This window comes from Phascolarctos cinereus, unplaced genomic scaffold (assembly GCF_003287225.1).
Source record: "Phascolarctos cinereus isolate Bilbo 61053 unplaced genomic scaffold, phaCin_HiC Scaffold_3;HRSCAF=262, whole genome shotgun sequence".
NCBI classification, from domain to species: Eukaryota; Metazoa; Chordata; class Mammalia; order Diprotodontia; family Phascolarctidae; genus Phascolarctos; species Phascolarctos cinereus.
Genome location: NW_027555736.1, coordinates 8349043 through 8372395, shown reverse-complemented (window position 1 = coordinate 8372395; position 23353 = coordinate 8349043). Strand labels below are relative to the sequence as shown.

The window sequence follows — 23353 nt, the reverse complement described above, 5'->3', positions numbered from 1 at the left end:
CGCCTCCTTGTCACCTCTAAAACCTCACCTTCTGTGGGAAACTTCCCTAGATTCTCTTAAGTCCAGTGCCTTCTCTCTGTTGTTTTTCTCCACCTAATCCTTCTGAGAGCTGATGTGTTCACAGATGTTTTCATGTTACCTCCCCCCACCGAAACCAAGTTCCTTGAGAGAAGGGGCTTTTCATTATCAGCATTTAGCATAGGGCCTGGTGCCTAATAAAAGCTCTCATTCATTCATTCATTCATTCATTCATTCATTCTAGTATAGCCAGCCGCCTCTTAAACACCTGTCTATTAGGTAGTAAATATTGAGTTGAATAAAATAATTAAGTACCTATTTGTGGGTGCAGCTGGAGATCTCATGGTTCTTCAGGAACCTCAGTGGCTCCCTACTGCTTCTTGAATAATTAAAGAAGAAGAAAAAAACCTCTGCTGGGCATGTCTCCCTCTTCATAATCTGGTTTCACTCAGACTCTTTGGATTGATTTTATGTCATGGCCCCATACACACACACACACACACACACACACACACACACACACACACACACACTCTCTCACTCTGCTGTCCATCTTAGGCAACATTTAATCTCCTGCTTCCATGCACCCTGTGCACCCTTTCCCCTTTCCTGTTCTCTTCCTCCTCCTCCTCCTCACCTCTAGGTCTTGTCATCCTTCCCTCCTTCATTCAAGCTCAGGTTGCTACATCTCTGATCTTCCTGCTCAGGAGCGCCCTCCTCAATAAGACTTTGTATTACTATGTACGTATTTTCTCTTTAAAAAACAAGTATGTGGACATATTGTTTCTTCCCATTAGAATGTAAGCCTCTTGCATGCAGAGACTTTCTGTGTTGGCATTTGTATCCCTGGCCTGTGTAACACAGTGTCTGGCACATAGAAGGGACTTAAATTCTTGTTGAATGAATAATTCAGTGTGTCTCCTCTTTCTGGGCAGGGGCCATTCTTGACCTTTCTGTGCAGGCTGATTATGGGATGAGGGGAGTATTGATATCCAAGGTGTGAGAGTAGGCTGTGTATTTGGAGGTGAGACTTTGACTATGGAGGGAATATATGGATGCTGACAGATGGAGGGAAGGATGGAGCTCATGCTAGGCTTTGGGATACAGCCTATGCAGATGCGTGGAGGTGAGACATGGAATGTGATGAAGGCAGACAGCCACTCCATCCATTTGGCCAGAACATAGGGGGTGTGAGGAAGTCATGTGAAATCAGGGGAGACCGGCTATTTGGAGCCTTACAAATACCAAGCTGAGGAGCTTGGAGCTCAAACAGGTCCCTGTCCCCAGCCTCTCCTTCTTGTCTCCATCTACTGGCCATCTGCAGCCTGGTCACATGTTTGGGAATGTTGGACTTCTGGACACTGCGTCTCATTTCCTTGAGATCATTGGACTTCCTGTTCTCCCATCTCACACATCCTCACTGAGTCAGAGAATCTGAACAAATTTCTGAAGTTGGATCAAGGCTGCCCTTGAGTTGCCATTGACTTAGACATGTGTTTGTCTGCATGAGAAAATGGGGAATGTTTAATGACTCCTGGTTCAGACATTAGGGGCTTAAAAATTGCACATTTCTGCAGGGAGGGTTCATAAACCTCCTATATGTAGAGGGATCTCAGTGTCCATTTAGTCCAACTCCATATCATTTTACTGCTGAGTAAACTGAGACCCAGAGAGGTAAATTGACTTTTACTCAAGGTCATGAAGGTATGAAGTTGTAGAACAAGCATTCAAATCTGAGTCCCTTGACTCCAAAGTTAATATACCCTTTCCAGTGTCCCAGGGACACTCACTCATTTGTATTTCTTGGATTTGGGTCCAAACTGGACTTGAGGTAGCTGCATTAAAAGCCTAGCTGGAGATTCTGGGGTGGCACTCCATGAATGAAGGTCAAGCCAGGGAATCCAGGCACCTTAAGCCACTGCTTTTCTGGCCAGGGCCATTGGGAGGTGGTAGGTGAGGGCTGTACAAAGGGCATTGGTGCTATTGATGACCTCAGCCACTTTCTAACTTCTTCTGGGGAATGCCCCTGAACCCTTCTACCCTGCACCTCACCCATAGGTCCCAGGGTGGTCCTAGAGATGTGATTGCCAATCTGTGTTATGTATTAAATAGCCTTTTCAGCCTTCCCCTCAGACCATAAGGATTGCTTATAACAGTGTTTCTATAGGAAAGTCCATTCCCCATCCCACAGAATGAACTCATAAATGAATAATGACTTGTATTTCCACAGCACCTGGAGTCTTTCAAATGACCATTCTCCCAACAAGTCTGTGAGATTGGTATTGTAATTGTCACCATCAACATTTTATAGGAAATTAGGTTTATAAGAATCTAAGTGACTTCCCCACGGCCACACAGCCAGTAAGCTTCTCATCTGGGAACCACAGCCAAGACTCTAGAGCCTGCGCCTGACTTATTTCCATTACACTGTGCTGGCATAGATCATGGCTGACCACTCTTATGCCACATTTCCGAAAGACCCACAAAGTGCTTCATGTCCATTATTGCATTTTCTACCATTTTATCAAGGACCGTTGGGTCACACTGCTGGGGCTTCTAACCTCGCTTGTATTTGGTTTTGGCTAGAGTGGGTTGATTGGGAACAGACATGAAAATTAAGTTTCCTGTCCATGCCGTATGATAGATGGAGCTTCAGCATTTGAGACTGTTTTGTCATTCTAATAGTGGACCTTAATAAAGAGCTTTACCTATACTATGAGTCAGGGAGTGCAGCAATCATCACCTTTACTTTACAAATGAGGAAACTGAGTTCCAGAGAGATGCTGTAGTCACATACAGGAAGTCCAATTCACCCTCACTTCCCTCTTGACTTCAGGACTGGAGCCCTGCCCTAAGATAGGCTGAAGGCTCTCTCCTCTGTCTTTGATTTCACCTGGACCATGTTCTGTAACACAATAGTTATATTACAGTTAGCCTCTCCATGAATGGAGCCTGCCCTTACCCCTCACTCACTCATCATGAAGATGCTCCAGCAACATGATCCTTTTTCACTACTCTCTAAGACAGTGTGGACAAATGAACTTTGATGCTTCTAAAAGCCCCTCTGAGGGGGTTAGAAATGTAATTTTGGGCAGCCCCTGGCTAGTAGGGAGGTTTTTATTGTTTGTGTTTTCATTACTAAGAGTAAAAAGCAGATGTGAAAAGAACAGTTTATGAAAGGAACGAACTACCCATGCTGCAAGTTTAACAGATTAAGTGGTGATCGGCCTTCACACCAATTGCAAAGCAGGTGCACAAACTGCGGCTTGCTTCCACCTTTTTACGTCCCCCTTCCCCCCATGTTTCCCTCTCTGTTTCCTCTCATCACCTCTTCCCACCTGCCTCAGTTTCTTTTGTGTCTTCCTCCTTTCCCAAAGGAAAATAAGATGGTAGAAGAAAAAGATGGATATGTTCAATTTTTGGCCTATGTTTGTCTGCTACCATATTGGTGAAGTTCTGGAGATCCTGGCCTCTGGGTTTCATCCTACCTTAACAATTTCCTAACTTTCAAAAGGGATTCAGTTTGTAAAATGATGTCCATCATGAACACGGTATCTCTCTCTTTCCTTGAAAGTAATTGTCCTGTCTTTCGCACGGCACAGAATGGAATCGTTTGTTTGCTTGGAAGAGAAGCAAATCTTCATCTGGGCTTTATTAAAAATTAACACCGATGGAAATCTGGTAGGCTGGCGTTACCAGGGCAAACACAATTGTATATGTAAATCGACTCAATTAGATTATAGCCTGCCACTGACGCACCTCTGATGTACAGGGCTTTTTCTGTTTGGTACCTATAATCTTTTGTCTTCTTACCATCGTGGATGATAAATAGCTATTGAAACTTTTAATCTTTTATTTATAATTTTCTTTGATGTATTTTTTAGAGAGACTCAAGTAACTGGATTCCCAATATGGGTTGTTTTTTCATGGAAGTCAGGGTTCTTTCTTGCATTATCCTTTCCAATCTTGACTCACATTTGTTTATCAATAAATGCCAGAGGATTCTTCCTCCTCATATTTTTGTCTTCTAGGTGGCCTTCTTCTGGACTTTGGAAAACAGAGATAATTTTGGGGACTCAATTTAGAAGCCTCTGAGATTATCTGATAGTCAATAACCTCCATTCCATCTGCCTCTGATACTTGGACACATTAGGTCTGTTTCATTAAGATCATTTATATGGGAAAGGCAAAGCTTCTTAGGGGAACTTCATTTCAAGGGCTACCCTTTTAAAACTTTGGCTTCTGAAGTTCATCAGATTTTTTTATTTCCTTAGAGACTATCATTGAAAATTGCTCACTAAAATCTCAGCTTCTGTTAATTCATTCATTCATTCATTCATTCATTCATTCATTCATTCATTCATTCATTTATTAAGTCATGACAAATATTTTCTACATGCCTGAGTTCAATATACTTTGATAGGCCTTGGGGGGAAAAAAATGAAAAATATAAGCAATAAAAAATAAACATGTTAGAGCTTGTTCCAGTAAGGGACCTGGGTTTGAATCCTTTTCTTTTCTGCTTTTTTTTTTAAGGCAATTGTGGTTAAGTGACTTGCCCAGGGTCACACAGCTAGTAAATATCTAGTGTTTGGTCTGAGGCTGGATTTGAACTCAGGTCCTCTTGACTTCAAGGCTAGTGCTCTATCCACTGTGCCACCTAGCTGCCCCGTTTTTTTCTGCTTTTTGCTCCCTGTGTGACTCAGGGAAAATCTCATTCCTTCTCTCGACCTCAGTTTCTTTATTTGTAAAGTGGCGTGCTTAGATCCACTCTCTCTAATGTCGTTCTGAGACCCCCTCTGTGTCCCAGATAGATGCTCAGGCCACACAGAAGCCTAAATGAATTCTTAATGGTTAGATGTTTGGCACTACCAACTAAATTCCAATTATAAAGTCCACACGAGTCCAGGAAAGGGTCATGAATGAATGTAGGTCAATGCCTGTTTTCCTCAGGAAGACAAACTAAAACTTTATGCTTTGCCTGAGGCTTGGTGCAGCTTATTAAGACAGAGCTGGCAGGTTTGAACACCCTCTGGGCCCAGTTCACTGCTGCTTCTCCTGAACGTGGCAGCCTGACGGACCGGTTCTCTCTGAGTCCCCTTCTGCTGCCATGTGGCGATCTCCATTGGCCTCCATTTCCATGCCAGTTGGTCTTCCCCATTGGAAATGAACCTGATGCTTCTAGGGGCGCTTCAGGGATGTTTTCCCCAAAGGCTGAAGATCCAGAATTATCTTGTCCTTTCCAGTAAGGTTTGCCAAGCCCCAGGCTCATAAGATCAAAAGCTCCTCATGATTTTGTGAGCTCCTCGAGGGTGGAGCCTGGCTTTTGCCTCTTTCTGTATTCCTAGAGCTTGGCACAGTGCCTGGCCCATAGTGGGTACTTAATAAATGTTTATTGATGGATTGATTGATTCGCTGCTGTAGCCCCCTCACCCTCAAAATAGAAGAAACTGCATGGCTAGAGAGCAGCAGGGAAGTGCTTGTCCTTGAAAAATGTTGAATACCTTCTTCATCTTCAGCACTGGCAATAGAAACTTTTCTCCAGTACAGCTGCAATTTCCAACATGGCATAAACGTGTTCCTGCAGGTTTGAAAGCATGCATAGACTGGCTGGGATTTTTGTTTTTAAACTTGAGCTGAAAACCCAACTTCTTACAACTTAAAAGAATAGGAATTCTCAAACATGAATTCCAGGTATTGTCTCTCATATTCTGAATTGCTCCTTTTCTCTGCCAAGAGAAAAAAAAAGACATCTGGATGGTCTGGTAGTTTGGAGGAGTGAATGCTTTCCTCCTCTTGAATCCAAAGGCTCTGTTGGAATTGGAAGCCTTTCTTAGTGTTCTGCACAAGAAGATGTCTTAAAAGACATTTCCAAGGGTATGGGTTAAGGGTAGTGGGGAGGATGGTGCTGCCTTGTTAGAGGGAGTCTCCTTTGCTAGGAATTCCATATATAAGTCACAGACCTGGTCCTCTACCTCCCCTTCCACCCCTCAGATGTACAGGGGCCACGAAGACCAAAATAAATTATCCTTACTCTCGTGGGATTAACATTCCATAAGCAAATGCAAGGTATGTATAAAATAAAGTAATTTCGTGAAGGACAAGTTACTAACTTCTGGGTGGATTGGGAAAGGTCTTGGGTAAGAAGTCAAGGAGTCTTAGGAAGCTGAGGTGAGGAGGGAGGGAGCAGGAGTTCTATAAATTCAGTCATAGTAGAGACCCTGCAGAGGAGGTATAAAAAGGAGGGGGGAAAGTAACTTCCAGAAAAGAAATGTTTCAGGAAATATTTCTGTTGCAAAATTCTGGTGATGAATTATTGGAATTTGGGTTTCAGACCATTGTCTTAGATAATCTCATGTATAAAAAGGGGGGGGATAGCTGCTACTTTACAACTGAAACTGAAAAGGATGAGCTTGAAGTGTGAAAATAGTCCATTAAGGAAAAAAGACGTGACAGCTGTACTGCTGGCACCTGGTGGGGAAATAAGGGACTCTTGAAATGGCAAGAAGAACAAAACGTGAACACCATGAGCAGGGAGAGATATGACGCTCCTCTGCCATAGCAGAAGGGAGGGATGCTGGCTCTCCAAACTCTCAGGAGAATTTAAAAAGTGATGAGTGAATCTGCTTGACCTTGTGTCTTCTAAGGAATGGTATGGAGACCTGAAGCTCTGCTCCTCCAACTTCTTCCTCTTTTCTACCTTCGGAGCTTATTTACTTTCCTCTTTAGCTTGTCTGTTATACCCCAAACCTTCTTTGTTCCCTTTAATCACCCAAAATATGAGAGAGAGAATGAGAGAACCCATAGTTCAGGTATGTCTTTCATAATTCTGGCTAGAGGAAGAATTCTTAATCAAGCAAAAGATGCAGGTGATCACAAAAGATAAAACAGATGAATCTCACTCCATCAAACAGAAAGCACAAGTAAAATCAATGAAATTAGGAAAAAGGAAGCTATCTTCTTTTTTTTTGCATAAAATATCTCTGATATTCAATGCTTATTGGGAATAAATGCAAAGATATCAGAACAAGTCCCATGTCCCTATGGATTAGTGGAAAGGGATGTGAACACAGGAAAAGAACTGCAAATCCACGATTCTCTCACAAGGAGAAACAGTGAATGGTAGTTTGAGAGAAGCCAACAGAGGCCTGATGTGAGGGAGAATTTCCTAATGATTGATATGTCCCAAAGTGAGATGTGATGCCCTGGGATGTAGTGGATTCCCGCTCTTTGGAGTGATTCAAGGAAGAGTAGATGACCACTTGCCATATTTGTTTCATTAGCAATTAACTTTAACATTTGTGTTGGCTTTAGTTTCTGAGGTCCCTGACAGCTCTTAAATTCCTAGATTCCAATCTATTGAAATGCCAGCTCCCCTAATACACTGCTTGAGGGCAAGAACCGTCATACTTTTGCATTTGTATTTCCTGTGCCTCCCTAGCTCAGTGCCTGACACATGGTCAATACCTGATGGATGTTTGCTGATAAAGACCCAGAGGTAGAAGACAAGAGGTGTGGCTGGTCTATTGTCACTCCACTCAATTTTAGAGTGTTCAGGAACAGAAGACCAATTGGCAGAGATCTCAGATCAGTAAGATTCTGCTCTTGTGGTCTATCCTTATTTCCCTTCAGCATACAGATGGACTGAATTTTTATGGAAAGATCTTTCCAGTTTCCTGGGAAAGATGCAGAATGACATTCTGGAAGATCAGTCAAAATGTCTTTGGGAGACTCTCAAAATGGCACTAATCTTTGCTTCTTACAGTTGGGCTGTTCTCAGCAAACCAGGTGCAAGACTTTGATCTCAATTTAGGTTGTAGATTTTGGCAACAGACATTCCCATAATCAGTCTAAAGTGTGCATGGCCAAGCCAAGATCAATCTGCCGAATAAATCCAATTTTCTCTGCTTTTTCAGGGGAAAATCCACATTGAGAGAGAGCTTAACAGTATGCTTTGGTCCTTTGAAATGTACTTGGTGCTGCTGGGAATATTTTCTCTTCTAGGTTTTTAGCCTTTATCCATTGAGGTAGTCCTCTTATTATGCTCAAAAGGGTAATAATAAAAATCATGGTAATACTAAGATGATGATAAGGTAATGATGGTGATGATGATAGCTGATATTCATATATCATGTTAAAATTTGCAGAGTGGTTTCCGTAGGTTAATTCAGTGTATCCTCACAGCTCCTCAATAGGCAGGTGCTATTATCATCTCTAATAAGACTAGGAGGGCAGTGACTACTTTTGGGGGGTTTTTTTGGCCTTTGTGTCTCTAGTGTCTCTCACGGTCCATGGCACATCATAGTAAACAGTTAAGACCTGCCTGTCCAGTGAATAGATTTTGCAAATAAGGAAACTACTACTCAGAATCATTAAAGACAGGTCAGCAAGGATTTATTCAGCACTCAGTAGGTGCCTGGCTCTGTGCTAATCACTGGGAATATACGGGAAGGCAGAATGAGAGTCCCTGCTCTCCAGAAACTTATATTCTGTGGTCTAATAGATTTAACTCTAGAGGTGATCCAGAAATCATTTTCATTTTATCAGTGAGGAAACAGTTCTCTAGAGATAGGGTGATTGGGCCAGGGTTTTACAGCAAGTACCTGTCAGAATTGGGCCTTGAATTTGGGTCTTTCTGACTTGAGGTCAGCTCTGCATTGATTACAGCACTCTCCCTCACCTATATTAAAAACAACAAGAACACTGATAGTGTAAATCCCATTATGTTTTGAGGCAATTGGTGGTACGGTGGATAGAAGGCTGGGCCCAGAATCAGGAAGGTGTGAGTTCGAATCCTCCTTCAGGCACTTGAACTTAACCTCTGTCTGCCTCAGTTTTCCTTATTATTTTGTTGAGATGATATATATCATTATTATCATCCCCTGATGAGCTACTGGGTTTCTCATGAGTTTCTCCAGTGACTAATGGCACTAAAATATTTATATATGTTAAGTAGTATGAAAGAATGAAAATGTAGTCATTCATTTCCATGTTTCCAGTTCTTAGGATAACTTCAGTCCCCCGCAGCAGCCAATCTGGGACATGGCTGGTGAGCTAGTGAGACACTCCCCTGCTCTCCCTCAGTGCCACAGCTTAGAGGAAATTTTGTGTGGTTTTCATAAGGACTAGAGTCTGCACAACTTAATGTGCTCTTGAGGTTTCCTTTTGAAGCCAAGAGGGTGATGGGCTTATGAGCAGACAGCCACCCCTCCTCTAATAAGCCGGGCCATGCCCCCACAGTGAGCTTCAGCACTCACCTGGTGCCATCCAGACAAAGCATGTTTTGTGACTATTCTTCTGAGCAAGAGCCCCTTCATCGGCCTTGTTGTGATTTCCTTCAAAAGACTTCCTACTTTCAGCTCAACTAAGCACTGTGTTAGCCTTAAGATGGCCTATTTTCAAGGACAGTTGTCTTCATCGCGTTTGGTTAAAATACATCATTTCCTTTGATTGTGTGACCTGGACCCTTGAACAGATATTCGTTGATAGGGCTTCATGTAGGTGAGGGGGGAAAATGGGGATTTTACAGGAATTACACAAATAACTAGTTAAGAGCCCATTGGGAAAGAAATTAATGAGGTAATGAACAAGGAAATTAAAAGTGATTAACAAAGGGGACCGAAGGGTGTGGTGGAAAGAATACTGAGCTGGGAGGAAGGACAGACCTGGTACTCTTACAACTCCTACCCATACAGCTTATCTCACCCTCAGTTTTCTCATGTGGAGAATGAGGGTAATAATCTAAGTCGTGCCTACTTCGCAGGTTTGTTTTGAGGTTGGGATGTTCCAAAAGTCTTAGTGCAGTACTAGTAAAACTTAGGAATTCGCTGCATAAAATGTTCTAAAATTTGAACCAGAATGGTGTGTAAACACCAGATATCATCATCGCCCTCATCACTGTCATCACCACCAGTACCACCATCATTATCCCCATCCTCATCCCCATCATCGTCCCTGTCATCATCACCATCATCCCCATCATCACCACCATCATCAAGATCATTTATTTATCCTTAAAATCTGTCTCCTACTTCCAATTTCCTTCTCAAGTGATAGTTTTAAACGATGCATTTTCTCATTCTAAATCAGACTGTTGTGACTGCAGTTTTCAGGTTCAATTTGTTTAAAATGCCCAAATCATTTCCTATCACCTTCATGTCATTGATAATATAAGAATAAGTCATCACTGAATCAGAAAATGTTGTAGGTGAAGTATTGAAAAGACCTCATTGGTCATCTTGTCCAGCCCGTCCTCTTACAGGGGGCCGAAGAAATGAGAGAGTTGAATCAGGTGTTCCGGGATCCCTTTCAGCTCCAAATTTAGAACCTTCTAAGTATCCAGAATTTGAGAGTTGGAAGAGTCATCTATGATGAGCTTGTCCAACCAATCCCCTGACAAGTGGTCATCCAGCTTGTGCTTGAAGACAAGACCTCCCCAGCAGAGAAGCAGTCTGCCTTTGGGTCAGCCCCTCTGCACCAGCTCTGATTGGTCGGAAGCTTTTGCTGACATCATCTATATTACCTTCATTACAAGTTCTGCTTGTCTTCTCAGATCTGCCCTCTTGGGTCAAACCCAACCAGGCTGATCTTCTGCTACCCCACAGTTCTTCAGATGCCCAAACCCAGCTATCAGGGCCTGTTCCTTGGGTGACATTATCTCTGCCATTTTTCAATTTTTTTTTTTTGCAGATGGCATATTTTTCTTTATTTTTCTCTTCCTCAGGCTAAAGATGCCTAATTCTTTCCAACATTCTTTGTAGGATGTGGACTCGAGGCCTTTTCCCTTCCTAATCACCCTCCAAAACACTCTCCATCTCTCCAATGTCCTTCTGAAACTATGGATCCTAGAAATGAATACAGGCCTTGAGATGAGGCCTGCCCCAGCCAGAATTAAACAGGATTCTCATTTCCTCATTTCTCAAACCTCTGTCCCTGTTAGCACAGATCATGCCCATATTAGCTCGCTTGGCTGCCATATTACACTGATGACTTAGTGTTGAACATGGGTTCTACTAGATTTTTTTTTCCAGAAAAATATCCAAAAAAAGGACAGTGATCTCCCAAGATTAAGCTAATAAGTAGACATTTGGAGGCCAGAACTCTGGCTTTCTGATTCCTACCTATTGTGCTTTCTACCACAACATGTAAGAAGATCAAAGAATTTTGAATGGGGAGGCTCTTTAGAGATTATTTAGTCCAACTCTTCCCTTTTACAGAAGGGAAAACTGAGGCCCAGAATCGAATTCTGAGGTTATATCACTAGAAAGTAGCAGGAGCTCAAGCTTCTAATTGTGTTTTTTCCATGACCGTGGTTCTACTTTCCATGCATAGAGTGTACCCCCATTCTACTCTGCAAGCCCCAAACAAAAGCTGAGGAAGGGCTGAAAAAAAGGTCACCGAAGGAACGCCCTCTGCATGACTGTCAGAAGTGGCACAGAGGACTGACTCGACTTACTAGCAAGGGTTGAGACCGCGTTACCGGGTTGGTGTCAGGAGAGCTCTGGGTTCAAATTCTTGCTCAGATATTTCTAGATTTGTGGCCATGGACAAGCAGCCAACTCCAGGAGCTCTCCTTTTCCATCTGTAAAATAGTGACCTTGACCCTTGTCCTATCCATCATGATAATCAAATGAAATGTAGCATGTGGAGCGTTCTCCAGCCCTTATGACACTCCCAAAATATCAGTGTCCACCTGTATTGTGGTTCATTCAGAAGGAACTTGGAGAGTTTCGTTGTAGAGGTGTGTTGGCAGGATCCTCTAACCACATCAGAATGCTGACTGTGCAAAACAAGAGCCATTACTCCTAAGACTGAAATCCTTCCTCCCCTCCCTGTGCCCCGACTGTTCCCCTGCCTGCCCCCCAGACACCTGTTTCAGAGATTACAGAGGCTAATGAGAAGGAAGGAAAGGAGACTAGAATTTATTAATCCCTCCTGTGTGCCAGGCACTGTGCTAACTTACAAATGTCAGCTCATTTGATCACTGAAACAACTCCGGAGGCCATGGCTATTACCATCCTCATTTTACAGTCGAGGAAGCAGAGACAGAAGGTGCTAAAGTAACTTGCTGGCTCACTAGATTCGAACTTCAGGCTCAGTGCTCTGTCCACTGTACCACCTAGCCCCCTTTATCATTGGCTTTAGTTAACTTGGTTGTTGGAAAGTGGGTCTCTGTGATAGTCCAAGACTGGCGTAGGATAGATTGGTCCAAAGTAATCTACTCATCATGAATCCTTTGGAAGCTCTTGTGAATCCTGGCTATTGATGTCACTATTGCATTATAAACAAAGTATAGGGTTTGTCTTACTTATGGTCTCTAGTGATCATGGTTGGTGCTGACCAGGGGGACTGAATGCCCAAACACTTGTAGGGAAAGTTCAGGGATCATGCTGATAAAAGCTTAAGAGAGGTGGAGAGAAATAGCAGAGAAGCAAGTGGAACCCAGATTGATTCAAGGACACATTTCCTGATCGGAAAAGGAGAAAGGACTGCCGTGGGACAGACTAGGCTTCCCCTCGCTGAAAGTAGTTAAGCAAAGGCTGGTAGACCACTTGGCATTTCCCCCCATCAGCTCCTCTTTCAAACAGTTGTCCACACAGCTGCCTTAGTGGTGTTCCTCAGGCTCAGCTCTCACTCAGGTAGAGTCCTACTTGGGAAGTTTCATTGGCTTCTTATAACCTTTAAGGTAAAGACCCAACTTTCCTGCTTTCAGCATTTAAGACACCCAGAGTCTGACTCTAGACTGTCTCCAGGCTTATTACATAGTGGTCTTCTTCATGCACTGAACACTTCAAGCAAATGGCCTAGCTCAGAGTGCCCCTCCAACGACATTCTCTCACTCTGGGTCCAGCCCTTGCCTGGCCTGGTGCCCTCACCCAGAGGACTCTGCTCCTCGTGTCTTCTGCTTTGCCCTTCTGCCACCCTTCAAGAATCTTCTCAAGTAGTCTTTGGATCAAGGATTAGTGTGAACGAAGCTTAAAAAAAAATACCTGATCTATGTGTCGAAACAAATTCAATGTAACTCGTTATTATGCAAGATTAATTGGCCATATTGATGTTTAATGTTAAGGTTTCAAAAACAAGAAATACATGATGGACTGTGATAGGTAGGTAGATAGATAAAGAGAAGATAAAAAAAGTATTCAAGTAAAAGAAGTTTGAGTTAAAAAAAAAGACTCATCTTAAGTGTCACCTCCTTCTATGAGGTTTTTGTTTTTCTTCTTTCCTCCAGATGTTAATTCCCTCCCCTCCAAATTATTATGTACAACAACAGTCATAACAATGTGTTTGTGTGTGAGATTGTATGTGTGTGTGTGTATGTGTGTGCACATTTTTCCCCTCAGCCCAGTAGAAGGTATGTTTCTGCAGGGCAGGCACTGTGCCTGATGCAGGGCCTGGCACCTAGTACAGGTACGAGGTTTACTGAATTGTTTTAGAGAGGATTCCTAATCAGATATTCATTGGACTAGATGGCATCCAAAGTCCTTCCTAGCCCCTGTGGTATGCTCTGCTGAGAATAAGGAGAACACTTTTTGGCTCTGCTGCAGGCCAAGGCCACGGTCAAGGCACCAAAGACAGACTGGAAGGGCCTGGTAGAAAGAGGGATCATCTACGTCCATTGTCATCCTGTTTTGCAGGAGTGTCAGAGGCATGGCTTGGAGTACTTGGGCCCAGCTGCGCCCTGAGGGAGTCCAAGCTGCTGCCTCCCAGCACCAGAGGACTCTTGAACCTCTGTGCAGTGAAATGAGACTAATGAGTAAGGCCCCGGAAAGATGCTGGTGTCCACCTAGGATGGCCAGAGGATTTCATCCACAGAGGCACTGGCACCTCAGAGCTGGTAGGGAGAAACAGTGGGATGGAATGATGGCCAGTGTATCTGAAGAGAAATATTCCTGGGGGCTGTGAATCCTGCATCAGGATATGGGGAGCTTTCCAGCCTCCTCCTCTTCCTTTCCAACTTCTCTGCTCTTTCCCATTGTCCTAAACCTTTACACTCTGCTAAAGCTTCCTGTGCAATGGAGCTCTATCCAAAGTGTCCTTGGGTTTCTCTCTGTGTGTGTGTGTGTGTGTGTGTGTGTGTGTGTGTGTGTGTGTCAGTCTGGGGGATGAGGGGCTGATCTACTTTGGGCTCAGAGGCCTGTGCCATGCTACTGGCACCTGTGTCACTTGCTGTTGTACGTCACCATGCCCTAATTGTGTCAGTTTTTCTAAACATGCGAAAGAGCAAGCCCAGCTGCAGCCTCCTTTCCCCCGAAGCTAAAACCTGCGTGTGATGGTTCTTCTCCAGGGTTCTTATATTGTGAGGGGGACGGCCGCTGCCGAGACGAGCCTTATTCTGTTTCTGGGACCTCGCAAAGGATCTGGTGGGCAGGGAGGTGGGAAGGGACTGGCGTGAGAGGAGTGCTGAGTTCCAGGCCCATCTCATCTCACACACTTCCTAACCGGGTCACTCTGAGCAGGGCATTTTCTCTCTCACTTCTTTAGTTTCCTTATAGACAGACAGACAGACAGACAGACAGACAGACAGACAGACAGACAGATAGATAGATAGATAGATAGATAGATATAGACAGACAGACAGACAGACAGGTAGATAGATAGACAGACAGGTAGGTAGACAGACAGACAGATATAGATGTGTATACACACACACACACACACACATACACACACATGTGATTATTGATCTGTGTTTGTGTAATGCTGTATTCGATAGGCAGACTCCTTTCCTGAGTGTTCATTCATTCCCCTTTTCTGGCAAAGAGAAGGATAGGGACTGGATTCTGGACTCTAAATTCATTGTTGTCCCAAATGAGAAAACTGATAGAAGCCAATGACTGTTCCCCAATTCATGGTCCTCGCCTGTTGTCTCTGGCACGGAGGGGCTCAGCAGCTTGCGTGGATGTAACAAATATGTCAGGAACGGGCCTTGAAGCCAGCTCTGCCCATACGCAATGCTGCCTCCCTAGAACAGCAGCATCTAACAATCTCTTCTCAAATCATGCTTCTAAAATAACCATTAAGGGAGATGACAAGCCTGTCTGGCCACGCACTGTGGGAAGAACTTGGGATTTGGAGGTGGAGGGCTTGAAATTCTTTTCCCTGCTCTGCTGCATCCAAGCTGCATGTGATCTTGGTGAAGTCCATCCCTTCACCCCCTTTCCCCCCAGGTCTTTTATTTCCTCAAGAGTAAAGCAGGAAGGTTAAAGTAGATCATACCCACAGTTCCTTCTATCTCAAGCTTTACGGTCTTGCATTAAAGGCATGAGAAGAATACTAAACTTTGGAACACTGCCCTCTCTTACTGTCCTTCTCCTTCCTCTTTGTTTTCCCACTTTCTTGGCCGACCTGCTGTGCCCATATTGCAAATTAACAAGTTCATGACATGATATTCCCAACCCAGCCTTGTGAACTAGAACATCCCGTGTCCAGGATATTCAAATAGAGACAGAAGTCCTATGATCATGCTAGGCTTGCACAGGAAATGCCTGTCTAGGGTATGAAGGGATCAATCTCTTTATTTTGCTGAGGAAGAAACTGAGTTCCCAAGAACAGAAGAAGTGACTCTGATGTCATAATTTGAGTTTTAGGGGTTTTGGAGGACTCTAGCCCAATCTCTCTCTCTTCCTTTTTTTTTAAAATTAATTATTAATTTTGATTTATCAACAATCACTTCCATAAGCTTTTGAATTTTAAATTTTTCTCCCCCTCCCTCCTCACTTCCCTCCCCTAAGACGGCGCACAATCTGACATAGGCTATATGTATACATTCCTATTAAACAGACTTTCACATTAGTGATGTAAGTAAGAATTAGAACCAATAGGAGGAATTACCAGAAAGAGGAAACAAAACTCAACAGAAGAAAAAAAATAGCAAATATTATGCTTCGATCTGCATTCAAACTCCATAGTTCTTTCTCTGGATGTGGATAGCATTCCAATCTCTCTTTCAAAGAAGCAACATGAGGCCCATGGAGTTTGTGACTTGTCCAAAGTCATATAGGTACTAAGAACCAAAACAAGATTTGAACCCAAGTCCTCCCAATCTAGTCATACCATACCACTGCCTAAGTAATACTGTCCTTAGCTGTATTTATTGTCCTGCCTACCTTAGAGCTGGTAAAAACTGTCTTTGTATCTCTCCCTGCCTTGTCCATAGCAAGGGTTCAGATTTATTGAATGAACATAATTCCTTGTTTAGTGAGCAACAGTCCCAGGGCTTTTGGGACTTATGGGGCAAAGTCAGTTTTTAAAAATAGCTATGGCATGGGCATTCAGAGAATGCCCACATAGCAGAAGTAGAAGGGAGGAAAGAGCCTTAGAAAGACTTGGTGCCCCTGTGTCATTACATGGGAGGCCCTAAAATGTCTTGATGTGAGCTAACATCCCAGAGCTAACAGAGGGTCACTCCTCCTATTCCAGAGTTAGAAGAGAGACCACAGGCCCTCTAACAAGTTATAGCCTTTGCTTGAAGACCTCCTAAGAGGGGCACCTTCCTACTTACTGAGACAGCCCATTTCTGTTGGGGATAATTCTGGTTATTAGGAAGGCTTTCCAGACACCAAGCCAGATTTTACCTCTGCAGCTTCTCCCCAGGGCAATTAGTTCTGCCCTCTGTGATCAGGTATAAGAAGTCTGATTCCTCTTACACATGACAGATAAGTAAATGCCATTATCTGTTAAGGTGAAATGTTCTTTGTTTCACATGCTAAGTTAGACCGGACAAAGGAGGAGGAATGAAAACCGAAGTAGAACAAGGAGGAGAGCAAATGCAACTCGCAATGGAAGAAAGAGGCTTTAAGCTTTGTTTTTCATCCTTCCCCAAGATATATGAACAATGTGTTCACAAAATCAAGAGCAACTTAAATTCTGCCAAAAGCTCACAACACAAAGCTATCTCTGTGATGGCCAAGCTCCTCCAGCTAGCTCCTTGTCCCTGTTCATGGTGCTGAAATGGCTGACCTGGGAGTCAAACCCTGACCTTCTGGTGCCGTGTGCTAATCTGCCTGGACGTCTTGTAGATCAAGCATTCTCACACGCTGGCAGCTTAGCGTCACTGCGTGGACCCTGGATTTGGAGTCTGAAGGCTCTGGATTTGCATCTTAGCCCCGCTATTTACAGGTTCTATGACCTTGGCCAAATCTTAGTCTCAATATCCTCCCAGCGGAGGCTGTTTTTCTTAGGAGCAACATTTAGAAATGAATTAGCGTGGCTTCTGCTTTTCCAGGTTTTTTGTGAATTCCAGAAAGGTTGTAAGGCAGTGATTTGGACCTCTGAATGCATTTTCTAGTGCCTGGCCCAGAGTAGGCCCTTACTGAGCGCTTGTGGAATGACTACCCAGATTTTCTGCTAACATCATCCTTGCATCTAGTGCATACTTGTTTGCTTCAGCCTACTGAAGGCTCTGATCCCGTAATGTACCTGAAATACAGACTCCTGTGATAAACAAGGAGATAGAATAGGATATCAGACTGCTGTCAACTATAGTAATGTAATGCTCGAGGTGAAACCTCCCTATTTATATAACAGTCTTTATATGTGAAAAATGTGTTTAGGGTTACTATTTGGAATTCCTAGGGCATGCTATATTGCCATCTTCCTCCCCCATCCCTCCCTCCAGATTGTTGGGTAGATAAAATTTCATTTGTCTTGGTATTCCCAGGGGCTGGCACATAGTAGACCCTTAAAAATGTTTGTTGATTCAAATTTAACCTCTCTTTAGTCAATTAATCCACCCCCAAGCATTTGTTAAGTGCCTACTGTGTATGCACAGTCCCTCTTCTTTCCCACTCAATAATCTGTTAGTGCTGAATGGCGGCTCTTTAACCCTAAGGCATTGCTTGTTGACTCTGTGGTCTGAAGCAAGTAATTTAGGAGACACAGAGAAAACATCCTCCTCATAGTCATCCTGAAAGTACTTTGTATAAACCATCTAACCTGCTCCTCCATCACATCACTCCTGTGAGAGGATACTATACAGACATGATTCTGCTCATTTTACAGATGTAGATAGTGAAGATATGGGAGAATAATCTAGTCATTTGGACTTGCTCACGGTCCCATACAATATAAGCAACAGAGCTGGACCACAAAGCCCAGCCTTTTGCCTCACAGCCGTTGTTACCTCTTCTACATCACACATATCCACACCAATAGCCTACCATAGTTGGAAAAGCCCAGGATTTAGAGACTGTAGACTTGGGTTTCAATCCTAGCTCTGCCAATTACTAGCTTTGTGACTGTGGGCAACTTCCTGGACCTCTTGAAGCCTCAATGTCTTTGCCAATTACCTGAATATGGGATAACTCTTCAAGTTTCTTCTAGCTCTGAATCTCATGGGATTTCCGCCATGACTCTGTCCTTCATATACTATGCCACACTGCTTTTGGCATTAGGACAATGGGGTTGGGGACAGGCATTGGGCAGGAAGAGGGACTCCAGAGGACTGGGACCACTCTTTCTGTCCAATGATGCCAATCCTAACTTTCCTTCAAAGAAGAGTGTAAATGTCACCTTCACCAAGACATCTCATTCTCCCGATGTCTCCACTCATCTTCAGCTCCTACCACCAAGGTTACTTTTCTCTGAATTTCTATTGCCTTCCTAGTTCAGCAGCCAGTGCACTTTTGAGGTCTTTGGTGGGTATCTCTTGGTCCCAGCTGTCTTTCCAGTCTCTCTTATTTTCCCCTTCTCCTCCTCCTTTTTTTTTTAAACCTGCCCCAAGAATTGACCTCTCTCCCAGTACAACTTGTTGAACATGATTCAATCCACTAAGCATTTATTAAGCACTTGCTATGGCCTAGGCTCTGGACATAACCAGAGGAAAACAAAATAGTTCCTGACTGCAAGCAGCTTACATTCTACTGCTTTCAGCCAGCATTTACCCATGGTAGAAAAGAATGAAGTTTCACATCTTTCCCTCTGTTTTCCTTCCATCACAAGTAGCTCAAGATGTCATCAGAAGGTTGCTAAGGGTTTATACTCTGAGCATCAAGGAAGCCCTGGTTTCTTTAGAAGCCATTCCTAATTCTTTTTTATTTTTATTTGTCTCTCAGAAAGGAATTAGATGTTTGTTTAAATGATTAAAAAAGTCTCTCCTGGAGAGTTCTACTACACTATAAAAATATAGAAGATACCAAATGGAGTTGAGTTTACCCAGACCATGTCGACAGGGAAGAATCAATAATGCCCAATCAACTTCCTTGGGTTAAACCATTGTTTGGCCTGCCTACTTATTTGTCAACTTCACTTTCATTGCCTTTATGTCAGATAGGCATATTCTCGCCATCATTACTGTTGGAGAAATGGCATCAGACCTAAAAAAAAAATCTTAATATATCTGTGCAGTATTGAAGACAGAAACTCAAAATTCTAAATCCCTACTATGTGCCAAGCAGTGTGGCAGGTGCTGGGGCTGCAGAGATGAAAGTGAAACATGAAATGTTCATTCATGCTACACCGTAAGATTGTTTATTTTCGTTTCCTTAATGTGATTCCTTAAAGAGAAATTATTGTTGATTTAGAATTGGCGGTTTGGGGCATACATATTAATATATAGTAAATAACTTCATTGTCATAATTCCAAGGTGCTAATTGTTCAAGGAGAAGGAGAAATAATTCATTCAGCATATATGAGGACAATCAAATTTTTTTAAAAAGCAAGACAAATAAGCAAGTTTGAAAGAGATTACGCCATTGTTTCTAGCCATTTCAGATCCTTGAATAAAAAACACAGGCGTATTAACCACATTGAAGAAAGTGGCCACTCAGCTTCCTTAGTGATTGGGGCTTTTTAAATGCAACATGGGTCTGAAAAGAGAGTTATTGCCGCATGGCATCAAGACCACAGAAGACATGTTTGTGTGTACATACCCTTCCCGGTGAGCCTCTCCCTTTTCCAACTCCTGGATCACGCCCAGTAGCACTTTGATCGTTTCCTGGCTGGAGCTGATCAAGTTTTCCATCATCTGAAGCTGTGCTTTCAAGTCTATTACTTCTGTGTGAGGCACAATTTCATGGCATTCTTCACCCACAGCTGTCTGGCAAGGCGGAGTCTCGTCCGTCGGTGAGACGTTTCTCTGAAGGGCCTGCTCGTTCCATTCAACTGATGGGCACTGTGCCTGTGTGGGGCAGCTCACAGCATTTTCTGCCTGGGGATGGAGCCCGTTAAGATAACCAGTTCTCTTTTTCTCCTCCTCTATGGCTGGGCACAGTGACCATTCGCTCTCCGCTGCCAGGCTGGGCAAGGTGGGCTCGGTGGCTTGGGGACCAGGTGCAGGTGAATAAACAGTTGCTACTTCCGTCTTAAACACTCTGCCTTGCGCTGATGGATGGGCATCCTCAGCCACTGGCAGCGCTTTGTCGTGGATTGCCTTGTCACATGGCTGGTGGTCAGACTCTTCAGAAGCCGGGTCGCTGGAGTTTTGAAGACGAGAGCCTTTGACGCAGCTGTACAGATCCGGGTTTTTACAGGAATCTAAGCAGGAGTCACTAGGAGCCCGGTCCACGGCATTCATGTGTTCATCAGAATGGGCCATCAGGTCCCCTGCCTTTTGTTCACCAGCTGTCTTGCTGCACTGAGCAGCCTCCCCTGAGTTTTGACCGTCGCTCTGATCCTGGACATCTATTAGAAATCCATTGTTTTGACTCTTGAACGTGTTGGCCGCCTGGGAGCTTTTAATGATGCTTCCTTTTTTGCGATCCAGAGGGAATGTCTGGTAACACTTTTTCAGATCTGGGGAAGTCTGTACTCCTGTGCTCTTGGTCACGTTGGGAATAGACCTCCGGGCAGGCACTGTCATATACTTGCGATAAGCAGCCGCTTTGTAGGAGATGGGCTTGGCTTCCTTTCTGTCCGTTGGTAGCCCAGCAGCGAGCTGTCTGTCCCTTTGTTCGCTCTGAGCCTCGCAGATGTCTTTAAAGCGCACCTGTAGGGCTTTGTTCCTCTTCTTGATCTGCCGATTGGCATCCAGTGCATAGCGCATCTCCAAGGCCAGTGAAGCTGCTGGCTCCACATCACTTTCTGAAGGTGTGAGTAAGCATTTGCCAGCTTCCTTACTCACCATGATTCCTGCATTCAAAAACAGCACACAGAAACTCAGTTACAGAGGGAACAGGAAGGGGAAAAGAAAAGACACAATCAGCAAAATCTCATTTGTCTTTAGAGGAAGGTATTAAGAACCACACGGTATTCACAGCTGAGGTCGAACTGAGAAGTGGAGGAGAACCAGCCTGCTGAGAAAGCTGAGCTGCCCTGGCTCGAAATGTCTCTGCAACCATCATGCTTGCGTGGGCTTCTGTGTGGATTACACTACCTTTCTTTTCATAGCAATGCACGTTTCCCCATTACACAATCCTACTTCATTCATCAGGCAGGGTAATGACATTCCTAGTTCTACTTTAGAAATGATCATTTCATATATTACTTCCTCTTTTTTTTTTGACAGATGGTTAAACCAAATGCTATTTATTCCACTTGGACTTTCCTCTTTCTTGAACATGCCATGATTAATCTGTCCTTGGAGTCTAAGAGCATTACCGTTTCTGTGTACCAGAGTTTCTGAGCACTCAGTTCGGAGTCCGCATGTCTCTCCACCTCTGTGTCTAAAACAAGAGTTTCAGAGCTATTTTAAGTTGCTAATTATGGTAAGATGTGGTGGGATGCTAGTCATACCAGGTTCTCTCGAACAATATGATGGCATGGATAAAGGTGAGTTATTTAGGGAGTTTATGCACATTATGGAATGGACTGGGGGTTCCCCGCTTTGGTAGAGGTGAAGGTAAAAGCAACAGCCTTGGCTGGTGGGCTGAGTAGCCTTGGGAAACAACACTCATGGGTTTCAGGATTTTTTCCTTGAAAAAAATAATTTTTGGTCTTTTCACCCATCACTCCATAAAATGAAAACAATTGTGGTAGTTTCTGTACTTCAACACCTCCCCGCCCCCTCAAGTCTGAAGGCTTTGTGTTAATCATGCAAATTCATCCTGGTAGATGATGGAATGTGCCTGAAAGGCTGCAGGTGGCCGCTGACTCCTCTCAGGGAATGCCCACTGGGTAAGAATGCTGGGTTTTTATTAGGCAGCTTCACAGATGTGGTGAGCACATGGAGGACCTTCCTTGAGTATTTAACTCAAAGCAAGAAGATGTGGTTAAGGGTTGCAGTTGTCAGCAAAGAGCCTACTTCCTCCTGCCGGGGTGGACAACAAAATCCCTGGCAGAGTTAGAAGTCAAAACTCTTAGTTCTTGTTATTGGAATTATGCAGCGTGGTTGCTTGGCTGGTTGGATGGCTGAGGCCAAGGTGGCAAGCTGAAAGATGAAATGTGGCACAGTCAATCCAATACCAAGGAACTGTGTAGTCTCAAAGTGGCAAGGTGGTACAGTGGACAGAAGTCTGAACCTTGAGTCAGGAAGACCCAAGTTCAAATCCTGCCATGGGCACTTAGTAGCTAGGTGACTGACCTTGGGCAAGTCACTTAACCTTGTCTGCCTCAGTTTCCTTAATTGTGAGATGAGGATAAACATTACACCTGCCTCCCAGGGACGAATATTGTGAAGATTAAATGATATATTTGCAAAGCACTTAGCCTAGTACCTCTGACATAGTAGATGCTTCATCAGTGTTGATTCCCTTATCATTACCATTCCCCAAAGCCCACTAGTGAGTGTGCAGTGATTACCGTCAGTGACAAAGCTTAGTCAGAGGCAACGATTCTCTTGCTGACTCTAATGATTGTTGAGGTTTAAGGCTCAGAGCTCCTTCGTACAAGGGCCCCATGGTGAAGGTTTGTCTCTAATGCCTCTCAGAAGTGCCTGGCAAAGTGTAGGCACTGAGTAAATATTCCACAATTGAATTGAATCCCCATTTTCAGTGAGGAAACTGAGGCAGAGTAAAGTGAAATGACTTGGACAGGCTGTATCTAGGATTTGAACTCCGCTCTCAACTCATCATCTAGCTCTTTCCACCGAGGTATTTAACTATGTGGAATGATCATAAGGCCATAGAATTTGGACTGGGAAAGGTCTAGATCATTACTCCAACTTGTTCTTTTTGTAAGTGAGGAAATGAGTCTAGAATGGGAAAAACACCTTTCCCAAGCTGCATGGGGTGTAACTGGGAGAGAATCCACCTGCTGTCCCATGGAACACAACATAACCCAAACCCAAAACCCACGAAGACCACAGTAAATGGCCAGTCAATCAATTAACATGAGTTCAGTAAGCTCTTACTACATCCCAGGCAGTGTGTTTCGAAGAGAGGCCAAGACTGCCCCTGCCCGCAGGGAGCTCCTAATCTACAGGGAAGGGGGACAGGCCTGCAGCTGGGCTCTGTCTGC

At 43.8% G+C, this 23353-nt stretch overlaps 2 protein-coding genes across 4 annotated transcripts in view; one reads left to right on the top strand and one right to left on the bottom strand.

Moving 5' to 3' along the window:
- INSYN2A (inhibitory synaptic factor 2A) overlaps positions 1-21084 on the bottom strand; it is a 56953-nt gene extending 35869 nt beyond the window's left edge. The window contains exon 1 of the mRNA XM_020973595.2: positions 19891-21084. Within this exon, the coding sequence (XP_020829254.1) occupies positions 19891-21083 (1193 nt within the window). The 5' untranslated portion in view covers position 21084. The remainder of the gene's footprint in view (positions 1-19890) is intronic.
- DOCK1 (dedicator of cytokinesis 1) overlaps positions 1-23353 on the top strand; it is a 577278-nt gene that overhangs the window by 244079 nt on the left and 309846 nt on the right. The window lies entirely within an intron of this gene.